Genomic DNA, 24,405 nt, shown 5'->3' on the forward strand with positions numbered 1-24,405 from the left:
GTATCTAAAAACTTAGATCACAGATTCAAGAATCCTAGAGTTCACAAATGCCAAGGCACTTCCTATGTATATGAATTAAAAAAAAAATCACATTCACTATTTTCCACAATACAGTTGGCTTTTTCAGGGCACAGGAGTAACAAGTAGGTTTTTAAAATTTTGTTTTACTGTCACAGCTACGTGATCTGTATCTGATTCTTGTATAGTATAATACTATGGCTCTAAAAATGATGCATTTGTTTTCTTAACAGGCTTTTTTACAGCTGTCATCACTAATACCCTACGCTGCCCCACCACTGGTGACCAAATGAGATGTTATTTCTATGGATGACCAGAAGTAGGGTAAGGCAAAGTATCCACTTGAGTTTGCTATTTGAGATATCCTTCAAATCTGAGCACAGACTTCACTAGCGATAGCTGTGGCCTGTATGCATTCAGCACTTGTAAAATCAGATGAGACATTCAATCTGAAACCCAGAGAACATACCATAATTAGTCATTATTTGCCAAGTCAGGCTGAAGCGATTATGGAAGATAGCACAGAAACTCTGAAGCAAAGGTAAAATACTGCCTGCACCACTGGATTTTTAAAGCAAAACAAGAATGTGGAGTTTAAGCCTTTGCTAAAAATTAAAGAAATCCAAGCTCACGCATTTCCCTGCCAGTCTGAGGATCCAGTTAAAAATTCACCTAACAAACACTTCACACCTTACATGAACTTAGGAAGTGTTTACTAAGCCAGTAAAAGCTTTGAAGAGTTCTTACCTCATCATGTGATTGACATAGGCTTTGCTACAGCTGGTGTTATATCTGCATAAACTACAGTGGACGTATGCAGGAAAGTGACTTGCAAAATCTTTTATTTCTGAGAAACACTCAATGCATTTGTGAGTTCCAACATGATACCTGACAGTAGTATGAAAAAGTTATCAGTTAATAGCAACACTTTCAGAAGGGATAACTATTTCAAACTCTTTGCTTTAAGTAAGTAGCAAGCTTGCCTATACTATGGAAAAATGAGGAACTTAAAAATACATCAGTTAAATACTTAAAGGTTACACTAGCAGAAAGTAAGAAAACTTTGCTTTTACTTGAACTATGATTTAATTATGATCCTAATAAAAAAGTGAAAGTTAATGTACACATCCATTATTGGCCTGGAAACAAGAGAAAATGCAGTGGATGAGAACCTCCAACTTCAGCTGCTGCTGTCTCCATGTACTTGAGAAGTATTTGCAACAATGATTTCCATCCATCACAAGGCACAGAAAAAGCCTTCGGATTTTCTATCATCCCAATATTACCCACAAGCTTTGAAGCATCTACCAAGCAAGAATATAATCCTGCTCTTCCTCAGTTTTGCTGACTTGTTTTTGGATCTCTCCCAGAGCTACACACTCAGAAAGTCAAAAATTGGAGGGGTAGCATCTTCCATCTCTGACAAAAAAAAATGCTAACTCATCATAACCAATGAAATTACACTCCAGTGTAATAAACAGTCCATAAAATACCCATGAAAATTGTAACATAAGAACAGCAAAGCCTAATAAATTGTCAAGATAAAGACAGCATCCTCCCAATAGCTTGCTTTTACTTCCTTGATTTTTTTTAATTAGCTCCCCAAAATATTGTATCTCCTAGGATTTTATCTTTTAACTAACAGGTTCAAATAAATAAAATAAAAGGGAAAAAAAGAAAAAAACCAGAAAAAAAAAGAGAAAAAGAAAAAGAAAGGCTTCACACAGAGAAAATTTCTAAATGTGACACAGAGAAGTTTCCAGAACACTTGTTCTTCCATCAGAAAGTAGTCTGCCACCACCAAAATCAGTGAATTCAGAATTACAACCACAGTACCAGTATGTAGAAAGTTTATGTCTCTGCTTTCTCAGCAAACCTGAGGTGCCAGATATTCTATATTACAGCATTAAAGTTACTGAAAGACTATTAAGTGATGAGTTATTTATGTTCAAAGCGTACTTAAAGACAATTTTACTGCCAGTGTTTTACCTTAGATTATGAAATGCTATATTTGTAGGTTCTTTTTTTCTTCTGCTGTTCGTCCACGCATTTTGTTTCCTCGATGTAGATTGTTTTGATTTTCCTCTTGATTTACTTGTATTAGATTTGTTATGATTTTTAGTGGTTGTATTTCTAGCTTTAGGTGATAACTGAAATGTGGAACTGCTTGTACTAACAGAGGATGTAGCTGATGATCCTGACTGATGAGACCCCAAAGATGCTCGAATAGTCACCTACAAGGATGAAATGTTAAAATAATTGTTTAGATATAAGCTCTCCAAGTTCCTACTTCTATTTGTCTCAAAGTTTAAGCCACTTTACAGCACAAATCATAGCATAAGAAACTCTCCTGATGAAAGATTACTTTGAAAACCATAAAACACTGAAAACACCGTTGGACTAGAGTTAACCTCTAATAGCCAACTGGACACTTAAAAAGTTCATTTTGGTTGAAATAGCTACTCATGATAAAACATGTTTTCTTTCCAGAGCTGCAACTGGCTAGATCCTGCTTTCTTAAATGAAAAAAATGTAGCAGAAGTGTCAGACCAATCAGCCCTACTAAGAAGAATATCAAACCATTCCATCAGTGTCTGGATTTAACAAAAAGTCCTGTGCCTTACTGCCACATGGTGAGCCAGTCTACTCCCTTCGGATATGTTTGTTTCTCATCCTAGAATTCCAAGGAGAAATTCTGGTTTTTGACCTCTTATCTGCTATTCTTGACCTCCTTTGTCATGCTGTCAAATGTGGTTTTGACTCACAATATGACTCCTAATTATACTTAACCATACTCCTAGTTTAGAAGCACCTTGTCTTCTAAATCTGGTTCCAGGTTTTTCAGTATTATCATTTCATCCTGTCAAGGTCTACTAACAAATTTTAACATAATCCAAGCTTTTGTTAGGTCATGAAGACCACGAAATCTTTAAAAAATTGAGGTATCATCACAGAGTGAAGAATTGGTGCTTTACATTCCTTCTGCCAAGCAAGACAATCAACAGCAACTGAAGTAATTTCTCCCTTCCTGATTCTACAGCAAATGAACTGATGAGCAGATCAAAATGTTAACTTCTATTCTTTCTTGCAACTGAAAGGACATATATTTTGATGCTCTACTAAAAAACTGTTGGAAAAAGTCCCAAAATCTACAAGAAAATCCTAGTCTAAGTAGTTCCTTCTTGAGAAATGGAAGATTGACTTATAGACAGGGTAAGTGTTCTGAGGGGATCCAAGTTTTCCTCACATACCTTCAAATGCTGAACCCAAACAAGACCTAGTGAACCCAGTTTTAAGCATACATATTCTACACAGAAGAAAGGAGAAAAGCACTTCTTTCTGTTCTTTCCTCTACCAACAGAAAGCACTTCTTTCTGTTCTTTCCTCTACTCTTTCCTCTACCAAGACCTTTTTTTTTCCTTTGCCCCCTCAAGTTTTCCTGCATGAACACTCACCTTTGTTCCAGGAGGCAAGCCTTCTAATTGCTTGGGTTTCCTAAATGTTCGGTGATGCTGAGTCTTGTGATCCATTTTTTCTTTGCATGTTAAAAATTGCAGTCTGCATTTAGTGCAACGGTATATTCCCTTTTTCTTTTAAAGACAAATGACAATCTACAGTAAGCATGGATGGGATGACAAAACTCTAGCCCTAGCTTGTCTCAAGCAATGCTCATGCAGTTCCTAAAACATCAACTGAACAAACAAACTCCTAATACTACACAAAGATAAGACACCCTGTAGGAATTAGATACTTGAAAATGCAAGGCAGTACAGTTAATACAAGGAGGAATCAGATTCCCAGTTACAGGACACTTCATTATCTCTTTCTTTATTTGAACTAGTGGCAGGTTTGCTAGTAACCTCAAGAAAAGTAGAATCAAATCACTAAAAGGTAATGAAGAAACCAAACAGCAAGAAGATTCTTCCAAGGATATTCAGAGATTATTTTAAACAAGAAGCTGCCATCACACAAAAACAAGACAACTCCCTTAAAGACTTCTGAAATTCTTCTAATGTATTCTTATTAATTACTCTTACCTAGTAACCAGCATACAAATCAGTCACGTTTGTTTTTTCAGAGGGAGATTCCTTAAACATGTTTAGCATTTTTCTAGCATTAAGGACTGAAAAGATCTGCTTACCTGATGCCTCATGTAATGATGCATGTACGGTGCTCCAATTTTAATAACTTTGAGGCAAAAGGGGCATAGCAAATGTTTTGTGTTTTCATGAACTGTTCTAAAATGTGTTTCTACATCTGAAAAAGCTGAGGATCTGTAGCTGCACACCTAAAATAAGAAGGTTGACTTTTGAGTAACAAGTTTACTGACACTGAAGACAGGGGAGTGGTGTAATCTAAATACAAAAGTCACTCTGAGATACCTGGCAAACATACGGCATTTCACCTGGCTTATGATTGTCCTTCATATGTTGCAAAAGAACTTGCTCTGTGTCAAATGATAATTCACAGATTTTACAAATCGCTAGAAAAAGTAAAAAACAAGAAAAAATTAAAAATTTTATAGGTGTTGTATGTGCATAAATTATAATACATATATATATATAAATATATACACACATACATTATATGTATATATCATTAAAGGTAAAGAAATCTAATGATTATTCCACTCTTTAGAAGAAATTCCCTGTACAGTTTCAGAAAGCCAGGAAGGCAAGGGCCTTAAACCTGAGGTCTTAAAGTCAAGCTTTCAATTCAAAATATATAAATAAACAAACAAATGCAAGGAAAAAAACAAAGGCTTTTAAAAATACTTTTTTGCATATATATATATATATTGCTCTCAAAAGAAAAAAAAAGTGCTTTGTTTCTGGTTTTTTTTCATATTAGATCTCAAGATTATTGTACTTGGATAACAATAGATTTATTCTGAAATTACAATCCAGGAAATAAAAGTTGGGAAATTTCTAAAAATTTTGGCTAAGAAAAAAATTCAACTCACTGGATGACTCGTAAGGCGTGTGTGTACTCTCGATGTGGCACTGCAGCTGGAACGGCGTGGGGAACTGTCGGTAACAGTGCTGGCACGTGGTGTGGCTTTCCCAGCTTTCATTGCTTTGCTTCTCAAGTTCCAAGTGATGTTTCATGTGGTTCATAAACCTTTAAATTATAGTGAACAGGTGCAAAAAACTACATTTGAACATTCCCTATACATATCATATGCAAGATATAAAGGATTCTTTAGAAATTTTACTCTGTAAGGACTTCTCAATTAAAAAAAAAATTAAGTACTAAGTGTTTGCTAAAAAAATAGGCAACAAACTTAAAGCTGACTAGAATTCTTAACTTTAAGGAACACACATGAAATCTAAAACATGTTCTAAGACTAAATCTATTACATTTCTCATGTTTGCTTAGACAAAATTCTTGCCTTGAAATATAAGGAAATAAGTAAAGACAACAAGAACACATCAACTGTTCACACTTTATTCACCATCAGCAATCTCAAAGCTCCATTCTGAAACACGTTTAACTTTAGGTCGGCTGAAAAGTATTAAATAGCAAGGATGTATCTGCAATTTGGACATGACAGCTTGATGTGAAACCACGGCAGGAGTTCCAGGAATGTTCCTTGTCTAAAGCATTTAGGGCTGACCTTGAATTATGAAGGACAGTCATCAAAACCACCACTGTGCAGCCAACATTAACAGTGGGAGAAACTGGTAAGGTACTATTTAAAATAACTTTTCCTCATATATCTGTCCATCTGTCGGAACCTATTCTGGCTAGGAAGTCCAGGCACTCACGGCAGGATCAGCAGATCACTGTTACTGGCGGAGCAGCACAAGGACAGGTTACCTGCAAACCCACTACAGTTCAACTTCCAAAACTCCTGTTTGGAATGCACTTTATTTCAGTACAGCCAGAGGAACTATTACATGTAAGTCACACTCACAAAAGGAATGCAGACCTTGGAACTGGAAAAAAACAAATGAGCAAGGAGCATAGTCTCTTGAGCTCATGCTCATACTGTCATGCAGTTGCTTAAAAAACAGAAACAAGAAAACCAGAAAAAGCCAACTGAGTCTCTCCAGGTTTCTAAGCAGACAAAAGAAACTGATACTATTACTGCATAATGCCTTAACAGAAAATTATTGCGATGGTAGATCCAACAACAAATCCTTTGAAGAAAGCAGGGGATTACCATGATGAATCACTTTCTGCTTTTCTGAACTTAAGTGAAAAAAGTTATACTTTAATTAGGATGGTAAGATGTGTTAATTTTGTCCACTATAAATAAAGGTGCAAAATAGACCTCGGAATAAAAATTTTTAAGTTACAGTCAAAATTAATACGGTAAAAGTCAATGCTACAGAAATAAATTAAAAAAAAAAAAAGCTTGTACATTTTTAAGGACTTGCTGTGGAACACATAGGCACCACAGCACCAATTGCTTACAATATAATGCTGAGTATAAAATAGTGCCTATTTAATGATTAATAGCAAATGTCATTGTTTTAATTACAGAAAACTTGTTTTTTTCAATAATATGTGTCTAATGTTAGCATAAACCTGCTCACTTTAACTTGCAGACTGTGCCCTTTGAAACAACAGTCCATTTTTCAATTTTACATTCTGCTACTTCAGCTTCCGTTGAAGAGTGCATGTAAAAAAGTTCAGTGACCTTAACTTCCAAAGGAACGATGACACAAACTTGTCTACCTACTAAAACAGCTTACTGGGGTTTTATCAGCATTTGGAAGTAAAATTACTCCAACAAAATAACAGATGTTACATAAGTGAACTACTGACTATTAGTCATTGTGTGTCCCTAAAGGGAATTAACACTCGCATCTACCAATACTGCCATCAATCCAGATGGCAAACTGTAAAATCCTTTGTGTTGCCCTTTCTAACCCCAAAGTCCTACAACTGCTCTTATCAAAACTCTATGTTTACGTTAGACACCACTAAAATTCATACTCTGTAAAAAGTTCCCAGTTATGGACATACATGCAAGGTAAAAATTAATTCAATTTCTGTTTAGTCACCCAATATTATCAGTTTTCAGTATGAAAGGAACTCTACACTCCAGAAACACAAAATTTTAATACATGAGACTACTATGGACTGTAAGTGATTAACAAATAATTAAGGAAATGAGTTCAAATACCTTATGTTATTTTTAAGAACTTTGCAACAACTGACGCATTTAAATGTCGTATGAGTCTTCTGCTCCTGTTGTACCTGCTGGAGGTCACCTTCATCCTTCCCATAATAAAAGTCGTTAACTAACATAATCAGCTTTCCTTTCTCACATTCCATGGTCTTGCTTGTGCTCACACATTCTGTTTTGACCACTTCCGAGAAAAAGTTATTTACCATATCTGGGCAGCAATACTGAATGCAAACAGGGAGAAGAGATGAGACACAGAAACAAAGGTATCAGTCTCAAAACTGCATCGATGACAACAGCATTTTAAAAACTGAAGGCACTAATGAGAGACACAAAGCTTAATTCTCTGACACACTGACAAACTTACAATACTCAATTTTGAACAGTGTTTAACTAGTGTTTAAGTAATAAAACACTATATAAATAAAACTGAAGAAGATTCCCATAGGTTCAAGTAAGATAAATTTAATCAAGAAAACAATACTACTGTTGCCTTATTCTTGCAAAAAAAATCTATTTCATTTACATTTAATAAAATGGAAGAAAAAAGCAGCTTTCATGCAAGTGTTTTGCAGACAAGCATAAGTCTATTGAGAACTTAATGGGAAGTTTTGTCCTTTGTTTCTTAGGGAAGAATGTATGTTGAAACCTTCAAAAGTTCTTTCCAGCATTACTAAAAAATTCAGAATTCTGAGTCACATAATAGACATTGTTCAAGCTTCTTTATGTTGAAGTATACGTAAAAAATGCTTAGCCCAAGAGCCATTTCATGAAACTTATGACTTAAAAAGTACAGCATACTCCATAAAGAAGATGCTATGAAGTTTCCAACAAAATTAGAATGTTTCAGAGGACAAATTTCTCTCCTGCTAAATAATGGTTCTAACCATGCAGGACTACTTTCCCTAAGCTTACTAGTAAGGAGCAATTTCCTGCTGTGGAACTGTAACTCAGTATCCTAAGTAAACACACTTCTTCAATGGTTCCTTCATTCAGTTGATGTACTCAGTGCAAAAGCTATTCTGTGCAAACAATGATTTGAAAAAGTTAAAACCCTTGGGGTTTTTTCCACTGCTATCTGTATTTCTTAATTACGTTTCAGAACTGAAGGAGACAGCAATTACTGTTTAGGGTATTGTAACCCTGTGAATCAGAACCATCTGTGAGAACAGTAACTCAGATCCTCACAAATTTGTCTTATACAGTAGCTGATACTCCTTTTTGTTTTGGATATTCACGTTGTATACAGACTGCAAAGCCATTCCTCTGTCCCTGAAATGAAATACATATGCCTGAGAATCGTGAGGATCTTTGCCAAATGATAAATATTTTCCAGGAAACAATGTTTCCAGAAATAGTAGTAAGTAGTTTCACAATCAAATTAAGTGATGCTCAGTTTCTGAGAGTTTTGTTTACCGCAGTGTTTGAGTATGAACTACAAATGAAATTCTTCCTCACAGCTTAGAAACTCCTTTATCTATTAAGTATCAAGTATTTTTATCTTGCTGTACCAAGATAAAATCTTGATACATCAAGATAAAACAGTAAGTTTACATTGTCATATTTGTGTCAGCTGCAATCTTAGACAGATGTGGATCACCTGGCTGCCTACTCTCATAGGCACCTTCAGTACATTGAAAACATGATGCAAAAAGTAGCAAGATTTGGAGCTCCCCTGCTCCTGTCTTGCTCTCCATGACTGCAGCACTTTGAGCATTTGGCTCTGGTTGATAGCAGACAGAAGCTAAACTAGCTTCCTATCAAACCATGACACTCTTCCATAACCAAAGAGAAGCCCACAAAGTTTGTTCTAATGCTTACCAGCCCCAAAATATTTTACCTTCATGTGATTTTTTAGAGGATCCATAAGATTGAAATGTATATTACATTTTGGACAAGCTCGTGGAAAAGGTCCTCCATTTTTAATGGTGCTGGATGCAGCATTTGTCCCTGTAAAATTTAAAACATAAAAAGACTCAGAATTCACAAATAGAATACTCAATTTAGTAGTAGTGGCAGTATTCTAGTAAAATGTGCTATTTCAAATGAAAACTACTACCAACAATGAAGCTGTAGTAACCGTAAGCAAGGCTTTACAAGCATCTTTTAACTATTCTTCCTTTTTCCCAGACTGACTTGGAGTTTGCTCCATTTGACATAGACTGATAAACACATTTTACAAAATCTTATCAACAAACAAGGAAAAAACATGTGAGGAGATGAAGGCAGTATGATAAGGAGAAAGCATTTCTTCTGTGCACTACCAGCCCACCCCATCCTGGATAGGATGGATTTTTGATGGGTTTTTTTCACAAACTTTTCAAATGAACATGTAAAGCCTGTTTTCTGCCACAGCCTGATCATCATCACAATAGGGTTCAGAAAAAATCCTATTAGTTTAGCAAGGAATTTCACCCTTTGGTGAAAGGTTTTGGAAAGGAATTTCACCATTTGGTTCTCAATGATGAGACTATTTCTCTCTGGAGATTTGCTGGAATCTTGGCTTATTCAAATGCATTATTTCTGTTAAGCAAAGGTGTCTCTGGAGAATCTAGAGAATAAATCCTCTAAATTAATAATTACTCCCAGTAATTAAAGGAAATAATGCTTCTTTTATCAACATAAATGATTAATACCTTTTGAGCAAAAAGAGGTATTAAAGCTTTGCATTAGTTTAAACTTTAAGCTTTGAGTTTTCTCCAAACTGTCAAAAAACATGAGAGCAAGAGCTACTTTTCCAGATGAAACTCTCTTGCATTTTCAATTCATTCACAGATTTGAAGGACTCCATACTAAGTAAGCAGTTTAGAAGCTAAACACAGGAAACAACATCTTAACAGTAGAGTCAACTGCTCCCTGCCAGGACTATGAAAAGATGTAATAAAACCAAAAACAAATACAAGGGAATGAACAGGTGTATGAGTTAAGAGATGACCATGCCTAGACCATAAATAAACAGTAATTTTCCTTAAGGTAACAGTTTTGCTAAAAACCACTGCTAAGCAGAAAGTCCTTCACATGAGTGGATGGCCATGTAAAAGATGTACCACAAACAGTGCTGCAAGTCTTCATCTTACAGTTGGTAAAACATTTGGACACATCACAGCTAAGTGCAAACTGAGTTGAAGAAAGCCAGTTCTGCAGCAAAACCTTGTGTTCTGCAGTGCTTCAGTGCTGGATTCTGTGACAGATTAGAAATTGCTATGCCAGCATGGGATGGCTTAGACACAAACTCAGCAAAATAAGCTTCTCAGTGAATATGATCTACTTCTTTTTTTACTGAATTTAGCAAGATCCTTCAGTTATCTTTTTTTATTATAGGCTGCAGCACAATATCTATTTCACCTGAAAGAAGGTGGAGGAAATTTTTTTCCTGAAATGTTCATGTTATAGCCACGTCCTTCTGGTAGTTGGAAAGAGCAAACAAACTCTAAATAAGAAATGCAAAAAACTCAAATCTGAAATTATTTCAGACAATCACTTCAACATTATAGGAGAGAAGATGTCTTGGAAATGTCTCAAAAGTCAAGAATAAATGCTGGCCTATTGCAATCACTAGAAAGCACTTTTTGGCTCAGGACAAAAATGCACCTAATAGCTAATACTCTGAAACAGCCAAACCAGCTCTCTTCTTGCAGGGAAGGAAAAAATCTTTCCAATAACATCATTTCTTTGAAATAGACCATCTCCCCTCCCACTACTATTTCAAACTATATCAGAAACACTGCTGAAAAAAAAAGGGGGGGGGGAACTGCACAACATATTTTGCAATAATTAGTCAAAGCACAGAATCACAAAATAATTTCGGTTGGACCTTTGGAGGTGGTTTTCTGCAACTTCCCAGTCAAAGCAAGTCTAATCTTATGCTCAGAGCATAAGAGTTCAGTCAACTTCTGAGTATCTCCAAGGATGGGGATTCCACAATCTAATTTGTTACAGCCTTGCCTGGCATTGCTAAAATGTTTTTTTTCCTTCATCTAATCAGAACTAGTTCATAAATTCAGCAGTCATAGAATTCTATAAGTCAAGAATTCTTTCAATCTTGATTTTCTGGTTGGTTGTGTTTTGAAGTTTCAACCCCCTACTCTCTTCTTTGACATAGGAAATCAACTAAGAGAATGAGGTCAGGGGCATTTATTTTTATCATCTGTCTCTGAATGACTAATTACTGCTCTACAGAATTCAAACCTACCTACTAAACAATGAAGGTCTAAATTTGAATAGGTAATAACCTCAGGTAAATTAATTTGTAAATGTATATAAACCCTTGCATAGAATAGCTATTTTTACTTTACAGCATAAGAACAGTTACTTACTTACACTGCCTTAAGAGCATTAAAAACACTGACCAACTGAAACACTACAGATGTGTTAGGTTTTTCCATGACACAGAGGCAGGACTGCCAGCTAGATCATTCCAACTTCCTGCTGTTTGAAGATCCATTTTGTGCCTGTGCAACTGTTGGACAGCTACCTGTAGGTGAAACAGACAAGTTGCTTCTAGCATCGACCTCAGTAAGCCTGGCCTGTTTTGGAGTTACACTGTGACCTTCAGAAGTAGCAGGAGGTTTAGATACAAAACCACTCTCATTTAGACCTACAGTACTTTAATTAAAAGATCCTCAGTTTTTTCCCATAGTAATTAGAACGCATTAGTGATAACTGCAATTTAGAGTCCACACAAAGCAGTTTAAATATTTTCCTAAATTAATATGCCATACTGAAGTTAAGAAAATATCCAACTCAGACTGCAGGCCCAGACCAGTGAAGCAGGAAAGGGTAAATGCAAGAGATACAGACCCACCTCTGAAACCCCAGTAAATCATACTGTGGCCACCTGAATTCATTTGGCCTACTTTTCACATCTTGACCCACTCTAATGTGAGACAAGGTGAGTTCACAGTAACGAAGCTAAGCTAAGCAGCTGGTTTCTGCAATGCCTGCTATCTGGAACAAGCTCTGTGCTTCTGATGGAAAACACCCCTCCTTTCTTTCTGGTTCTGTGTTAATGCTGTTTTAGTTTCTTATATAACTGTAAACTTCAGTTTGCATGCAAAGTGAAAAGTGTTGTAACTTCTAATGACCAACCACAGCACATCTATCTGCTCTCTTCTACTGAAAGAACATCACATGTCCTTACAGTTTGCAGTATTTCTTCTCAAGAAAATTAGTAAAAACTAACAAACAAAAAAACCCCAGAAAACCATCAAAACAGAAAAACCCACAACAAAACAAAAAACACACACACAAAAAAAAACCCAAACAAAAACCCCCAACAACAACAAAACCTAACAACAAATCCACAAAAAACTAAACCAAAAAGCCCCACCAAAAAAAACTCCTAAAACACCCACAACAAAAAAATCCAACAACAACTTTGAAATTGGAAGGTTCAGTGGCTGATTAACATGCCCATAAACACTCAGCTCCACCTGGTCAGAAACCCATGTTCCTGTCACTGTAAGATTACCCTTAATGATATGAACTCAATACAGAGATCAGGCCTCAAGCAGACCTGAAAGACACAGCCACAAACCAAGGAGTCTGAAGTGCCAGCACAGGTCTTGTAAACCTCTCACAATGACAGACTGCAAACAGCCTTAAGACTATAATAAAATATGTCAAAGGCTTCAGTTCTGGACACAGTGATCTAAGCTAAGGACATTCTGGTATATCCCCCCCTACAATGACAGAGCTGCTCCAATGATTTCTCAGGGTGTAACAAGAAGCTCAACAAGTAGATACTTTGTGTCACAACTAATTATTCAAACATCTGAGAAGAAACAAAATAGCCCTCTGGCACCTATAGTTCTGTATACTCAGTGGGAACTATCTAAACTTGGCCAACAGTCTGGAGAATCTCCCCATTCAATGCACATAGGCAGACTCCCAGCAGGGAATGCTGATGAACATCTTGGAGAATTTGCCACACTGTGCCTCAAACGTGGGAAAACATAATTCACTCAATATAGAGATACTTAAACATCCTAACATTCTTTTATGTAGTATACCTTTCCTTCTTTTTTATATAAATATATTAAGCTCAAATGTGTTGCTCTAAGCATTGTTTGCCAAAGGTTCATTCATTCACACATTCACAAAATGATAAGGTTATTAATTAGATGGTACTACTTCCTGGGGGGTTTAATTTACTTACACTCAGTGTGTTCAGTGCATGAGCTGCTCACATGGACACAAGTCCTGCTCAGCAAAGGATTCCATAGAGCTGGTATGGCCTTAGCATTCATCTGTATCACCTGAGGCTATTGGAGCATCCAGCCATCAACCTACAGCAGCAACTGCTGCTGCTGGGAATTAAACTATGTGCAGCTCTGCAATGAGGGCTAGGGAAAAGACACAAGGTCTGACTGAGTTTACAAGGATCTTCAGTGAAGTACTTCATTTGACTGCAGAAAACCCTATTTGGAAACAAGGACTATTTTTATGTTAAAAGTACTCTTCATAATTCCAATTTTAAAAGCTTAACACATCTGTGATAATAATTTTGAAGACTCTTTTACATATTTATAAAGGTGCGTAGTGTTATCTATACAACTCTGACTAGTAAATTCGCTTTCAGAAGAACTATAATAATATAAAAATGCAGGTTTGCATTTTACTTCTGTTGTTTGTCCACAAAAAAAAATTAGGCCTACTTTGAAAACGAATCGCACCAAGTATTATTTAATATCTTGCTGGTATAAATCAGATTGACACCTCTAATCATGAAAGTGCCTCTCTCAGCTGGAGTGTGGACACCAGAATTCCTTGAATTAACCATATTCCAGTCTAGTCTGTCCAGTTCTCTACACAGCAGGTCACAGGGACTCCCAAGTACTCAGGACAGCAGGGAAAAGCAGTAGCCAAACAATTATTTATTGGTCACTTTGTGCTATTAGTGAACACTCAGTAGCTATTATCCAGGAGTTGGCTGTGCTCATACACACAATATTCCTGTGTACCACATCCATGATGGCAAAGAAGGAGCAAAGTACACTGGCTGCAGCACCACCTTGCTGACAGGTTTCTGAACCCACACCACCACTGAAAACACCTCAATGCTGCTCTGTGCATCCCTGCTGGCTGGGCCTGATTTTATAAATGATGGGAAAAGACATCAGAAATAGTAAGCTAGAATAAAAGCACCAAATGTACTGTGATACCAGAATAAGCACATGATAGGCAAATTGCTTCAGGCCTCTTAGTGCAGTGTCCTGCACCAACTCCTCCCTTTAATCTGGAGCTATGGATTCATGGATGCACTCCAGTCAACTCCACATGACAGGTTTTTGGGTCACAGCAACTTCTCATTCCTCCAAGTGGGTGGAGTTTGAAAAAAAGGGTTTTGTTGTCAAATTACATACTCTCTCCCTTCCTCTCCTTTTCAGGAATGATCCTTTTGATCCCATCTACTTCAACTCCAGCATACAGCAGTCAGAAAACAAAGATCATCATTACAGAGAATCCATCCAGACTCAGTTCTCCAGGTGCTGTTCACAGCTCCCCTTTTGTTAACAGTCTTTTCCTATTCCCACAGGCCAAAGAGTGATGAGTATACTGAAAACAAACCTTTACCTGTCAATAAAGATACAGTGGATCTGACAATGCTTTTTCCCATCTAAATGAGCATTATAAGAAGACATTAGTTGATTTTATAGTCAGCCTAATGCATTGAAAAGCAAAGTCTGACAACACAAGACCCCAAAGCTTATTTCATTAAACATCATACAGTGTTATGTACAGGGGGAAGAAAAAAAGGAGTTATACTATATTCTAGAAATGGTATTTAAAGTTATAACCCACACATCTGCACTAGAGTTAAATGACATTAGGCTGGTTGTTTCTCTTATCAACTACTACAGTTATACCCACCTGTTACATTCACTGCCGGCCCAGTCTGGTACTGTGGAACTCCCGAGTTCTGTCTCACACCAAACAGAATACCAGATGTATTATCTGGTGCATCTGGTAGAGAATCCATAATATAATCCTGATAAGATATTTTCAAGAGGGAAAAGAAGTTTGAGGTTTAATATATTTTTTTACTTGCAGGCTTCAAAGGGTTTATTTTAAAAACATATGATTGCTTAAAAGAAAATGCTCAGCTGAAAATCAAGTTCATTACAATCTCCCCAAATAGTATCTTTTGACATTTTAATAAGGTTGCAATTCTCATCAGTGCTTGTTAGTTTCTATAGCTGTGTATTCAGAATAGTAAAAACAATCTAAGACCTGAGAAAGACCATTTAATGAAACATCACTAATCTGTTTCAATTCCTAGTTGTAAAGGCTTTTGTTCCAAAAAGTCTGATGATGTTTCAAATTATACTTGATTGTTTTTCAAAAAAAACCAAATACTTTCTTCCTTCAACCTAAACTCAAGCATTTGCTTGTTACTCCTGCATAACATTTTGCTGCATTTCAAAAGATTAAAAAACAGAACTCAAAAGTAGTACAATCTTGTAGCAAGTAGAAGCTTCTCAAAGCAACAGTAAGGTAGAAATGAAAAAGTATTATTTCAACTCTGAAATAATTCAATGGTTACATTTCATCAAGCTGTATTGCAAAACAAAAAATTGATTAAAGTAGGGCTATTTTCCTGAAATAAAAAAATAAACAAATTTTAAAAACCATCCAATACACAATACAGAGACCTTGTCATCAGCAAATCCATGAGACAAAGGCCAAAATACATTTTGCTGGAGAAAAAAATAAAAAAGTTCATAAACTGATTCCCATTCACAATTTTGCTACTTATTTGAAACCATCCCTGTGCAAGTTACCACATCTTTAACTACCACCATGTAAACCAAACTTAATGGAAAGAAATCTAAAGGAGCACAAGTCCATAAACAGGTATCATAATTGGTTTAGGACTCCTAAGTACCAGAACAAAAAGGAAGATGCTGCTTCCAACCCTGCCTTTTTATTGTACATCTCCTTAAATGAAGACCCTTCAGGACATGAATAAAGAGCCACTCTTCCTCTGGTGAGTCATCTAACCCACTCTAACCAAATTAAAGATAGATGTTCGGGAGTAGCTGAGGAAATAGTTACTGAATTTCTGCGCTGTACTTCCTAAAATTAACAGCTACATGAGCTGCAGACACAATAGGGAAGGTGTCACTGTAGTCACAACAGTTTCAGAAGAGCCAGTGAAAGGACAGCAAAGCACCTCAGCCTGCAGGCCACAGCTCAAGCACAACTAATGCTCAAGGGATAAACCTGTGGCAAACGGAGCGCAGAGCCCTACGCACATCATTCACATTTGAAATGTGACCAATACAACAGCGACATAGAAACACTGCATCTCTTACTAGTCTGTAGTTTCTTTGGTTTTATGTCCTACCAATATTTTAATTTTCAACAAGATCATAGTTTGGGTATTTTGATGGCATGGATACATCTCCCCAGTATATACTAAACATATCCAGCAAGCAAAAAAAATAAAAAAAGACAAAGTTCAACGAACAGCGGAAGCTTTAAGAGACCACAGAATCTGCACTGCATATCTCAGATAAGGATGCATTACTTTCTAAAGCATGTCAGTCTAACCTGGAATAGACAGAACTGATTAATTTATTCAAAAGTAATCATACCTTTTACGTTTTAAATGAATAAAAATTTACCTGATTGAGTATTACAGGCTGTGCTGTTGCAGGAGTCTCTGGCTTGGATACAGGCTGAGCCACTACAGGAACTGTAATATTTCTTGATGCCGGCTGTGTTGTCACTGGAATGGTTACAGGTCTGCTAACAGGCTGTGCTAGTCCAGAACTTGACCCAGGCACCTGCTGTGTTGACAAACATCCAGCAACTGGTCTCTGCAGTGTTTGTGAAGTTCCTGAAACATTCACTGCTCCAGCCAAAGGCTGAAGTGCCACCGAGCTGGTGGCAGGTCTGGGCACAGTCTGGAAGACTGATGGGGCAGGCACGGCTCCGGGGCTGGAGGCAGGCGGCATGTAATGCTGACTCTCAGACTTGAATGTAGTGACTGGACCTGTTGCAAAGGATTCCAAAGTTAGCTTTATGTAATTTTGCCATCAAATGTTTCATAAGTGTTGTGGATTTTTTTTGTAATTACCATATTAGGACAATAAAGTACCTCTACTGGGTGCACCATTCTGTATCCCCCTTCGTGGTGAGCTGAGGTTGACTCTGTTCAATATATCTGTCAAAAGTTACATTTATCTTAATTGCAAATAAATTAATAGCTTCATTGCTCTTGAAATTTAAAAGCTGCATTTATATATACTAATTATGCCAATTAGAATTTGGCTTATAAATTAAAATATTATTTCTAAAACAAAAACCTGGCAAAACCAACTGTCATTTGTACAAATTATGATATGTTCTTCCACTCCTCTTTGGTTAAGTTAGTTCATTTAACAATCTTAATGTTTATTCTCTTGGAGACAGGTTAACACATAGGAAGAATACAAACAACAACAAAAAAAGGACATGGCATTAACATTTAAATTTGCTGATTATAGTGCATTCATTTACATCTCTTTCTCACATATACCTAATGTTTCCCAAATACTAGAACTGCCCTACATTAAAGTAAGCATTTTCTCTAAACCAGTAATGATATCATTTGCTTCTGTATATACAGCAAATACAGCACTTACAAAGTGGATTTTAGACTTCATGATATCTGTTTTCCAATGTGAAAGGAAAATAAACAGATGAGCAACCAAAGGAGTCGTATTAGAATTGCATTACAAGAGCACTGATTTTCTTACATATCCTACACGGTAGTCTGTGTCCACACTCTAGCTCAGCAGGAGCACATGCAATTTCTTAATTTACATTTACTCCCTAACTAATGCCACTCATACTCCCCAACTTTTAAGTCTTAGTCTGGGATTTCTGACAATTTCAGAAAGTTACGAAAGTATTCATCAAATCAAAATATTCTTCTACTCCCAGATTCTCAGTTCCATTAGTGTTGCTGACAAGTTGCTTGCTCTGACCTGTGAAAATATGCATAGGAAATTAGATTGATTCTCTAACATCTAACCCACAAGGCTTGAAGTAACTTCTCAAACCAGGATCAAATGACATCAGGTTAACAAACAATAGATCTCAGAGTATCTACACATTGTGTTTAATAACTTTAAGGCTATTTTCACCAACAATGGCTCATTAGTATACACTTCACCAGTCGATAAATATATCTAATACCACCAGTAGAGCTCAGAACACCACAGCTTTCAACCTGCCACCTGCATTTAGATCACACTAATAAAAAAGCAGCTGCAATGAACATATTCAAGCAGGTTTGCATTTTTTAAGATATGACGAAATTTGGTGCTGGAATGGTAACACTATTTTTGCTTCAACATAACAGGATTAAATTATTTTGGCATTTAGCTGAATACATACATTTTGCGAGCATTAACAAATCTATACCTCATACATGAATTCCAGAGTGAAATTAAACTAAAGCATCATCTATCTACAAAAGAAAAACTTTTATAAAAGTTATGTCTTACAAAGCATAGTCAAGACATCTGATGTGCACACATTCTAAATTACAAAGGTAGATTTTATTGCTTTTAAAAATAACATTTCGGAAAGCCAGTTAATTGAAATTATAAACTACAGTTACATGACTCAACTGATTCATCATAGACTTGAAGTGCACTTTCCTCTCTTCCATCAAAGCAGTATTGTCCCGTTTAGGTAAAACAGCACTGAAGCACAAGCATGCTGACATGCAGAGTAACATTTTAAAACAATAACAAATTACAGGTCTGTATCACTGCGAAACAGGAAGCAAGAACAACAAGCGGTAAATGTAGGAAAAATGAGCAGTTGCAGAAAAAGGTAAAGGAAACAAAGTGTGAACTACTTTTCATCCCAGCCAAAACAACCTTCCAGTACATCAGAAGGGACACTTGATACTACACAGCTCTCTGACAGCAGGGCAAAGTTGGGGTATTTACTATTTCCTTCAAGCTTTCCACACAGTTCGTACAAGAACTAGTAACTGTACTGTCAGGAAAAGGCTAAGAAAATGCAATGCATCGTAGAAACCACACCTTCCAGAAAAATTATATCCTATATGTGAGTTTCTATTTGTCATCAATTTTTCATCTGATCAGGTGCAAATTAAACAGTGATAAGCAAAGCTGAGCTCACGGTATCTTGCCTATCACCAATAACAAACTGAAGCCTGACTAGTGCCAGGTAGTACTACTTACAAGCCAGAGAAGAACTGAGGTCATTCTTCCATAGCTGTTTTTGATAGTGAAGTAGAAGATTAAAAAGAGAAAAGTTGAGGAAAGGGAAGGAAAAAAGATAAAGTAACAAGTCATACCATAAGTGATTTTATTTGTGTCAGGACCGAGTATGGACAGCACTAGAATAAGAAGCAAACATTTTAAGTCTCCATCTTTTACCAAAGTTCTTGAAGTTCACAGAATCATATCAAAATTAGAGTTGTCACCTGAATTATTTCTATCCTTTCACTACAAAAAAACTTGGAGGCTACAACAACTGCAATCAAACTTGGCGTGTTTGTTGTTCCAACACAAGCTAGTGCCTTAACAGTTGTTGTATGCCATGACCTACTGCCAATGACCAACAGCAATCCACAGGTCTCTGGACCTTTCAGAAAATGGTATTTTTCAGACATTCAATATGTTTGTAGCTGCAGAAAGCTTAAGAATAATTTTAAAATAGTCTTATTCACTCTTAAAAAAATATTTTCTGGTGAGAGTACTTATCAGATTCTGTATTCTTCTCATATTTAAAGAAACCTTGAACTTGCTATCCTAGTGAGCAAAAAACTGATAAATGCAAGATGAAAGTATTGTGAACTAAAATGACTGAACAGGTAGTAACAGCTCTGAAATCCATGCAGCAGAGTGTGACAAACAGCGTCATGGAACATTTTGTCTTGAGATCCTTTACTGCAAATTCTACACCTTCAGAAAACTACTATGGAAATCTTAGCTACAAGCATTAGTAGAAATAAGGCAGAAACTATGAGGAATAAACCTCACCAGGCAAAGTCCTGGATATGTGACTGCTTAGGGAGACCTTAGGTCACAGCCCTTAAAAATTGACTACAAGATGGATACACAAAAAAAGTTTCATTACTAAAGTTAATTAAAATAACAAGAAAAAATGTTATTCTTTACTTACCTGCCAAACCCCAAGCATAGGACAAACATGAAATTCTGAAACATCTCCTGTCATCACAATGACCTAACCTTACTCCCTGCACTACCTCCATTTAGGAGAAAACTAAGGAACTTGATGAAAAAACGATATTTCACAAAGGATGGGTAAATTTATCAATAAAAATCTCGTACTTCACAGACAGGCTTTCAGTATTTTCATATTAGTCACTTTCCAGATTGTGCTTTTATTATAGACACTGAAGACAGTTACCTTGGTTTTGTCAGAATGATGTTCACCAATAAATGAAATGAGAGGTGGAGGGAAAAAAAAAGGTGTGTAACAGGAAGACCTAAATTCATGCACATTCTTTTAGGAGGGAGACACTCCAAATACATAACTAAATTTTAACTATACTGTAAGCAATTGCATGCATTATTTCAGCGCTGTATACAGGGGCTTTTAAACTCTGTCACTAATGCTAAAACCTTCAAATGTCCTTATTTTGACCTCAGAGATTTAAGTAGAAGTAACATGTCATTAGAAGTAACCAGAGCTGTGCATAACCTGGGACAGATTTAATTTAAGACAGAATTTCTTAAGAATTCTGATTTTCAGTAAGACAGAGACACACAGCTTCAAGGTGTGGAATGTCTTAAGTTATTCTATTAAGAATTCTATACTTCCAAACTAAGTTTAACTTTCTATACTTTTAAAGTTCTGTTTTAAATTATGGAAAAGTGTTGTCTTACACGTAGTGGCTGGCTTTGAGCTGGAGATCTCCCCAACAAAGATTGGCTCATCATCATCGTCTTCATCATCCTCTTCCACTTCTCTCACTCTCTTTTGCCAGGGTTCTAGCTCCTCTTCTTCACATTCCATAAATAATTCTGCCATCTTGAGACTAGATAGTTAACAAAACCAAAAAACACACACATCAAAACATTCAGTACTTTCATGAAATACTTCACTGCTCAATAAGGAATACTGTACTTGTCAATAATTCCCATAGAAAGGTCTCCCTCCCTCCATGTTCTTTATAGATTGAACAGGATCTGACACAGGAGATCTTCAAAGATTGATGCCACATCACATTCTGACAATTGCTTGGATGCTCATCTTTGCTATTAAAGAGAAAAGACCAAAGATATCCTCCACAGAATTTAAGCTATTTTTGTCTAAAACACCAGTAACTATCAGAGGAAGCCTCTGACACCACAGTGAAAAGTATCTTCTTAAAAATTCCAGGTAAGTGATTCACAAGAAACATCAAGGGCCTTCTACAAAGGACATAACTGAGTCAGTGAAGCACTGATTATAACTTTATTCTCTTTGCATCTTAAAAAGCCCAACACAAACAAAACAAAACCCCACCCAAAGTCACAGCCTCCCAAATTTTCTAAGACTTTGCCAAGGCTTCCCTTAAGGTCACATTTTCTTTAAACTCCAACAAAACCTACACAAAATTCCCAAAAACACACAAAACAACATCAACAAGAAGAAGAAAACTACCCACAAAAACACTTTAAACAAAAAAACTCCACAACAGCAAAATCCCCAAGCCATACCTACAATGCACTGCATACTGCTTCCATTAGCAATTAAGACATGATAAAAATTTTGCATAGATCTCATTAGATGGAGTCCCTCATGCCTGTAGATGTTTTCTTGCATTAAAAACGTCATGTATAAAACTAGTCATGAGAAATATGTGCTTTTTGGAATTAACCAAATTCACATCAGCATATCTTATCACAACTGATTTTGTTTTTTAAATAAACACAGATGGCCAATAAAGCTTTCTTCTTTTAACATTATTTAACATAATCTTGAATGTATTTCTGAACAACAAAATAAGTAAGAAATTTTGCTATTTCTTTACATGGAGTACAAATAATCTAATAAGACTACAGAAATAATTAGTCTGTAACAGTTTATCACAGGGGAGCAGGCAATCATCCTCTACTTGTATGATAATGGGACTGCTGGTGTTACCACATGTTAAGACCTGAGACAAAATAAAGTAGAGAAATGCCCTAGGGTGATTTTATGATGCTTGTATCCCCAAACTGCTCTGTTTCTGCTGGATTTACACCTTTGGCCAGTGCCAGACCCACTACACAAAGCTGAACTCCTCCTTTGCTTCCTCCATCAGCTGAGAGTGCTGAAGTCAGACATGGTGCTAGGAAAGAGAACAGGACACTAAACTAAATTATTGTATGGGGGAAAGAGGTAAATTCTGAAGTGAACTTCCACCTGACAGAGACAACATGAGCCACATGCCAGGTCTTGGAAAGAGAATCAAGCCTAACTCTATAACTTTTTCTTCTCTGTAGGACCTTCTTTAGAACTTTTTTTTTAATAACACTGAGGCAAAGTTTAATAGGCTTTAAGGCAGAATAAATTACTATTTCAGAGGCTTCTTTTATAGAACAGACAACAGAAATGATCAGTGTTTTTATTCTAAGAATTTAGTATTACTGACCTCAGGGGAAAAAAGGAATAAATTATAAAATGTGCTCAGAGGATGCAATGCAATTTATACTGAAAACACAAAATAGGCATAAGCAATGATGTATGTTAGCAGAATCCTAACAAGGTACATGTAATAACCTCACCTACACTGTAACACAGCCAATTTTTTCCTTAAATACAGCTAAAAGAAATTTGATAACACAGCCATGGGCTTTTAGAAAGTGACACCAACTGGTGATACCTCTTATAGATATTTCATTTTATGCATTAGGATATACACATTAAGATACTCTTAAAGGTGACTCAAAATGCAGAGCATCTTTTAAAAGGCAAGTATCATGATTAATTTCACATCTTTCAACTTAATTTTTTTTTATTGCAATGCTATAATTTGAAGCCAAGCTTTCACTGACTTCTTTTTCCTGCACTGTGTCCTCAGTTGTGCTAACCCAACTTTGTACAAAACTATGGTTAAAAATAACCTGGCCTAGTAACAGTTTTATCAGCACAATTGAGAGGTCAAAAATCTGTAGCCTGAACAATCAAAAGTGCAGTGAGGGGTAATTGATTGGATTAGAGGAGATGTACAGGAACAGCTCCTGCAAGTGGTCTCCACTGCCAAAGGAAACATCTACATCCATGTTTAGAGTACAAATAGCTTCCAAATTTTTAGCTTTTTAAACTACATTAACACACAAAATGTATTCTAGGAATCCTGCTAGCAGTGCTCTCAAAGACAAAACCAACTGTGAATCCTTCCCCCACTCTGCTTAAATATTTCCCAGTGGTGGTGCAGACACCAGTATAAAAAAAGTAAACCTACTGACAATAGACTTTATCTTCCTCATTTTTTAATGTGCATAAGCATATATTCATGTTTATACACACATTTCCTTCAAGGCGGTCCATGGAACTGAGAGGTCCAAAGCTCCAATGCAATGCTGTATGCATAGACACAAAGTGTTGAAACTGGTATTGTAAGGTAAAGCATCAAAATTGTGAACAAGTTCTTTAAAATACTTTAAAAATAACATTATAGACTATATCAAGATATTACTTTAAAAAGCAACTGTCCATCTAAAACTAAGCATAGCTATGCAAGTTCATTAGGCAGGCACAAATAACCAACAACCTGCAAAAACACAAGCCCTGGAACACTATTATAGTTACTAGAAAAGTGATGAACTAAAAACCTGATACAGGACAGATTACAAAATGAGAGCTCATTACCCTAAACAGCAATAAGCTTCTGATGAAATAACTGTTTTAAAAGCACTATTTTAGCCATCTTTATCATGGCAGTTAGGTTTAAAAACACCTAACTTTATTAAAAGCCAGCTGTATTTATAACTTCTTTCTCTTTAAAGCTAGGATTTAAAGGCACTCATATAGAAACAACAAAAAGTTACCTAACTTAAGTAAATGTATCAAGAGTGTAACAGCTGTACCGAAAACAACAGAATGATCTGTAGAAGAGAACCATAAGGATGCTTATGGTGCTTAAGGATGGACAGAAATTGGCACTATAGAAAATCACGGTAGATGCAGCCACAGTAAGACTTAAGAGTTATTGAAAATCCCGTTACCACTTCAAATGGGAATTTGCTCCACTGTTAAGCTCAAGTGAGCCTTTCAATACTCAA

The 24,405-nt window shown here is 36.3% G+C and overlaps 1 protein-coding gene across 3 annotated transcripts in view; it reads right to left on the bottom strand.

The window, feature by feature from the left end:
• Positions 1-21,254, bottom strand: part of ZNF280D (zinc finger protein 280D) — a 34,912-nt gene extending 13,658 nt beyond the window's left edge. For 2 of the 3 annotated variants that reach the window (XR_004081603.1, XM_005419668.3), the window contains exons 1-12: positions 21,040-21,184; positions 17,262-17,327; positions 16,786-17,156; positions 15,029-15,146; positions 8,997-9,106; positions 7,154-7,380; positions 4,982-5,139; positions 4,401-4,501; positions 4,160-4,306; positions 3,474-3,608; positions 2,008-2,252; positions 766-906 (exon numbers count right to left, since the gene is read on the bottom strand). Coding sequence is in view for 2 of the 3 variants with exons in the window: in XM_005419668.3 (XP_005419725.1) it covers positions 766-906; positions 2,008-2,252; positions 3,474-3,608; positions 4,160-4,306; positions 4,401-4,501; positions 4,982-5,139; positions 7,154-7,380; positions 8,997-9,106; positions 15,029-15,146; positions 16,786-17,156; positions 17,262-17,327; positions 21,040-21,184 (1,964 nt within the window). In the remaining variant the exon portion in view is untranslated. Of the gene's footprint in view, positions 1-765; positions 907-2,007; positions 2,253-3,473; positions 3,609-4,159; positions 4,307-4,400; positions 4,502-4,981; positions 5,140-7,153; positions 7,381-8,996; positions 9,107-15,028; positions 15,147-16,785; positions 17,157-17,261; positions 17,328-21,039 lie in introns of all 3 variants that reach the window. The other variant, XM_031055873.1, reaches the window with a different exon arrangement.
• Positions 21,255-24,405: the final 3,151 nt, after the last annotated feature.

Source organism: Geospiza fortis, unplaced genomic scaffold, assembly GCF_000277835.1.
Source record: "Geospiza fortis unplaced genomic scaffold, GeoFor_1.0 scaffold171, whole genome shotgun sequence".
In the NCBI taxonomy this organism is placed as follows: domain Eukaryota; kingdom Metazoa; phylum Chordata; class Aves; order Passeriformes; family Thraupidae; genus Geospiza; species Geospiza fortis.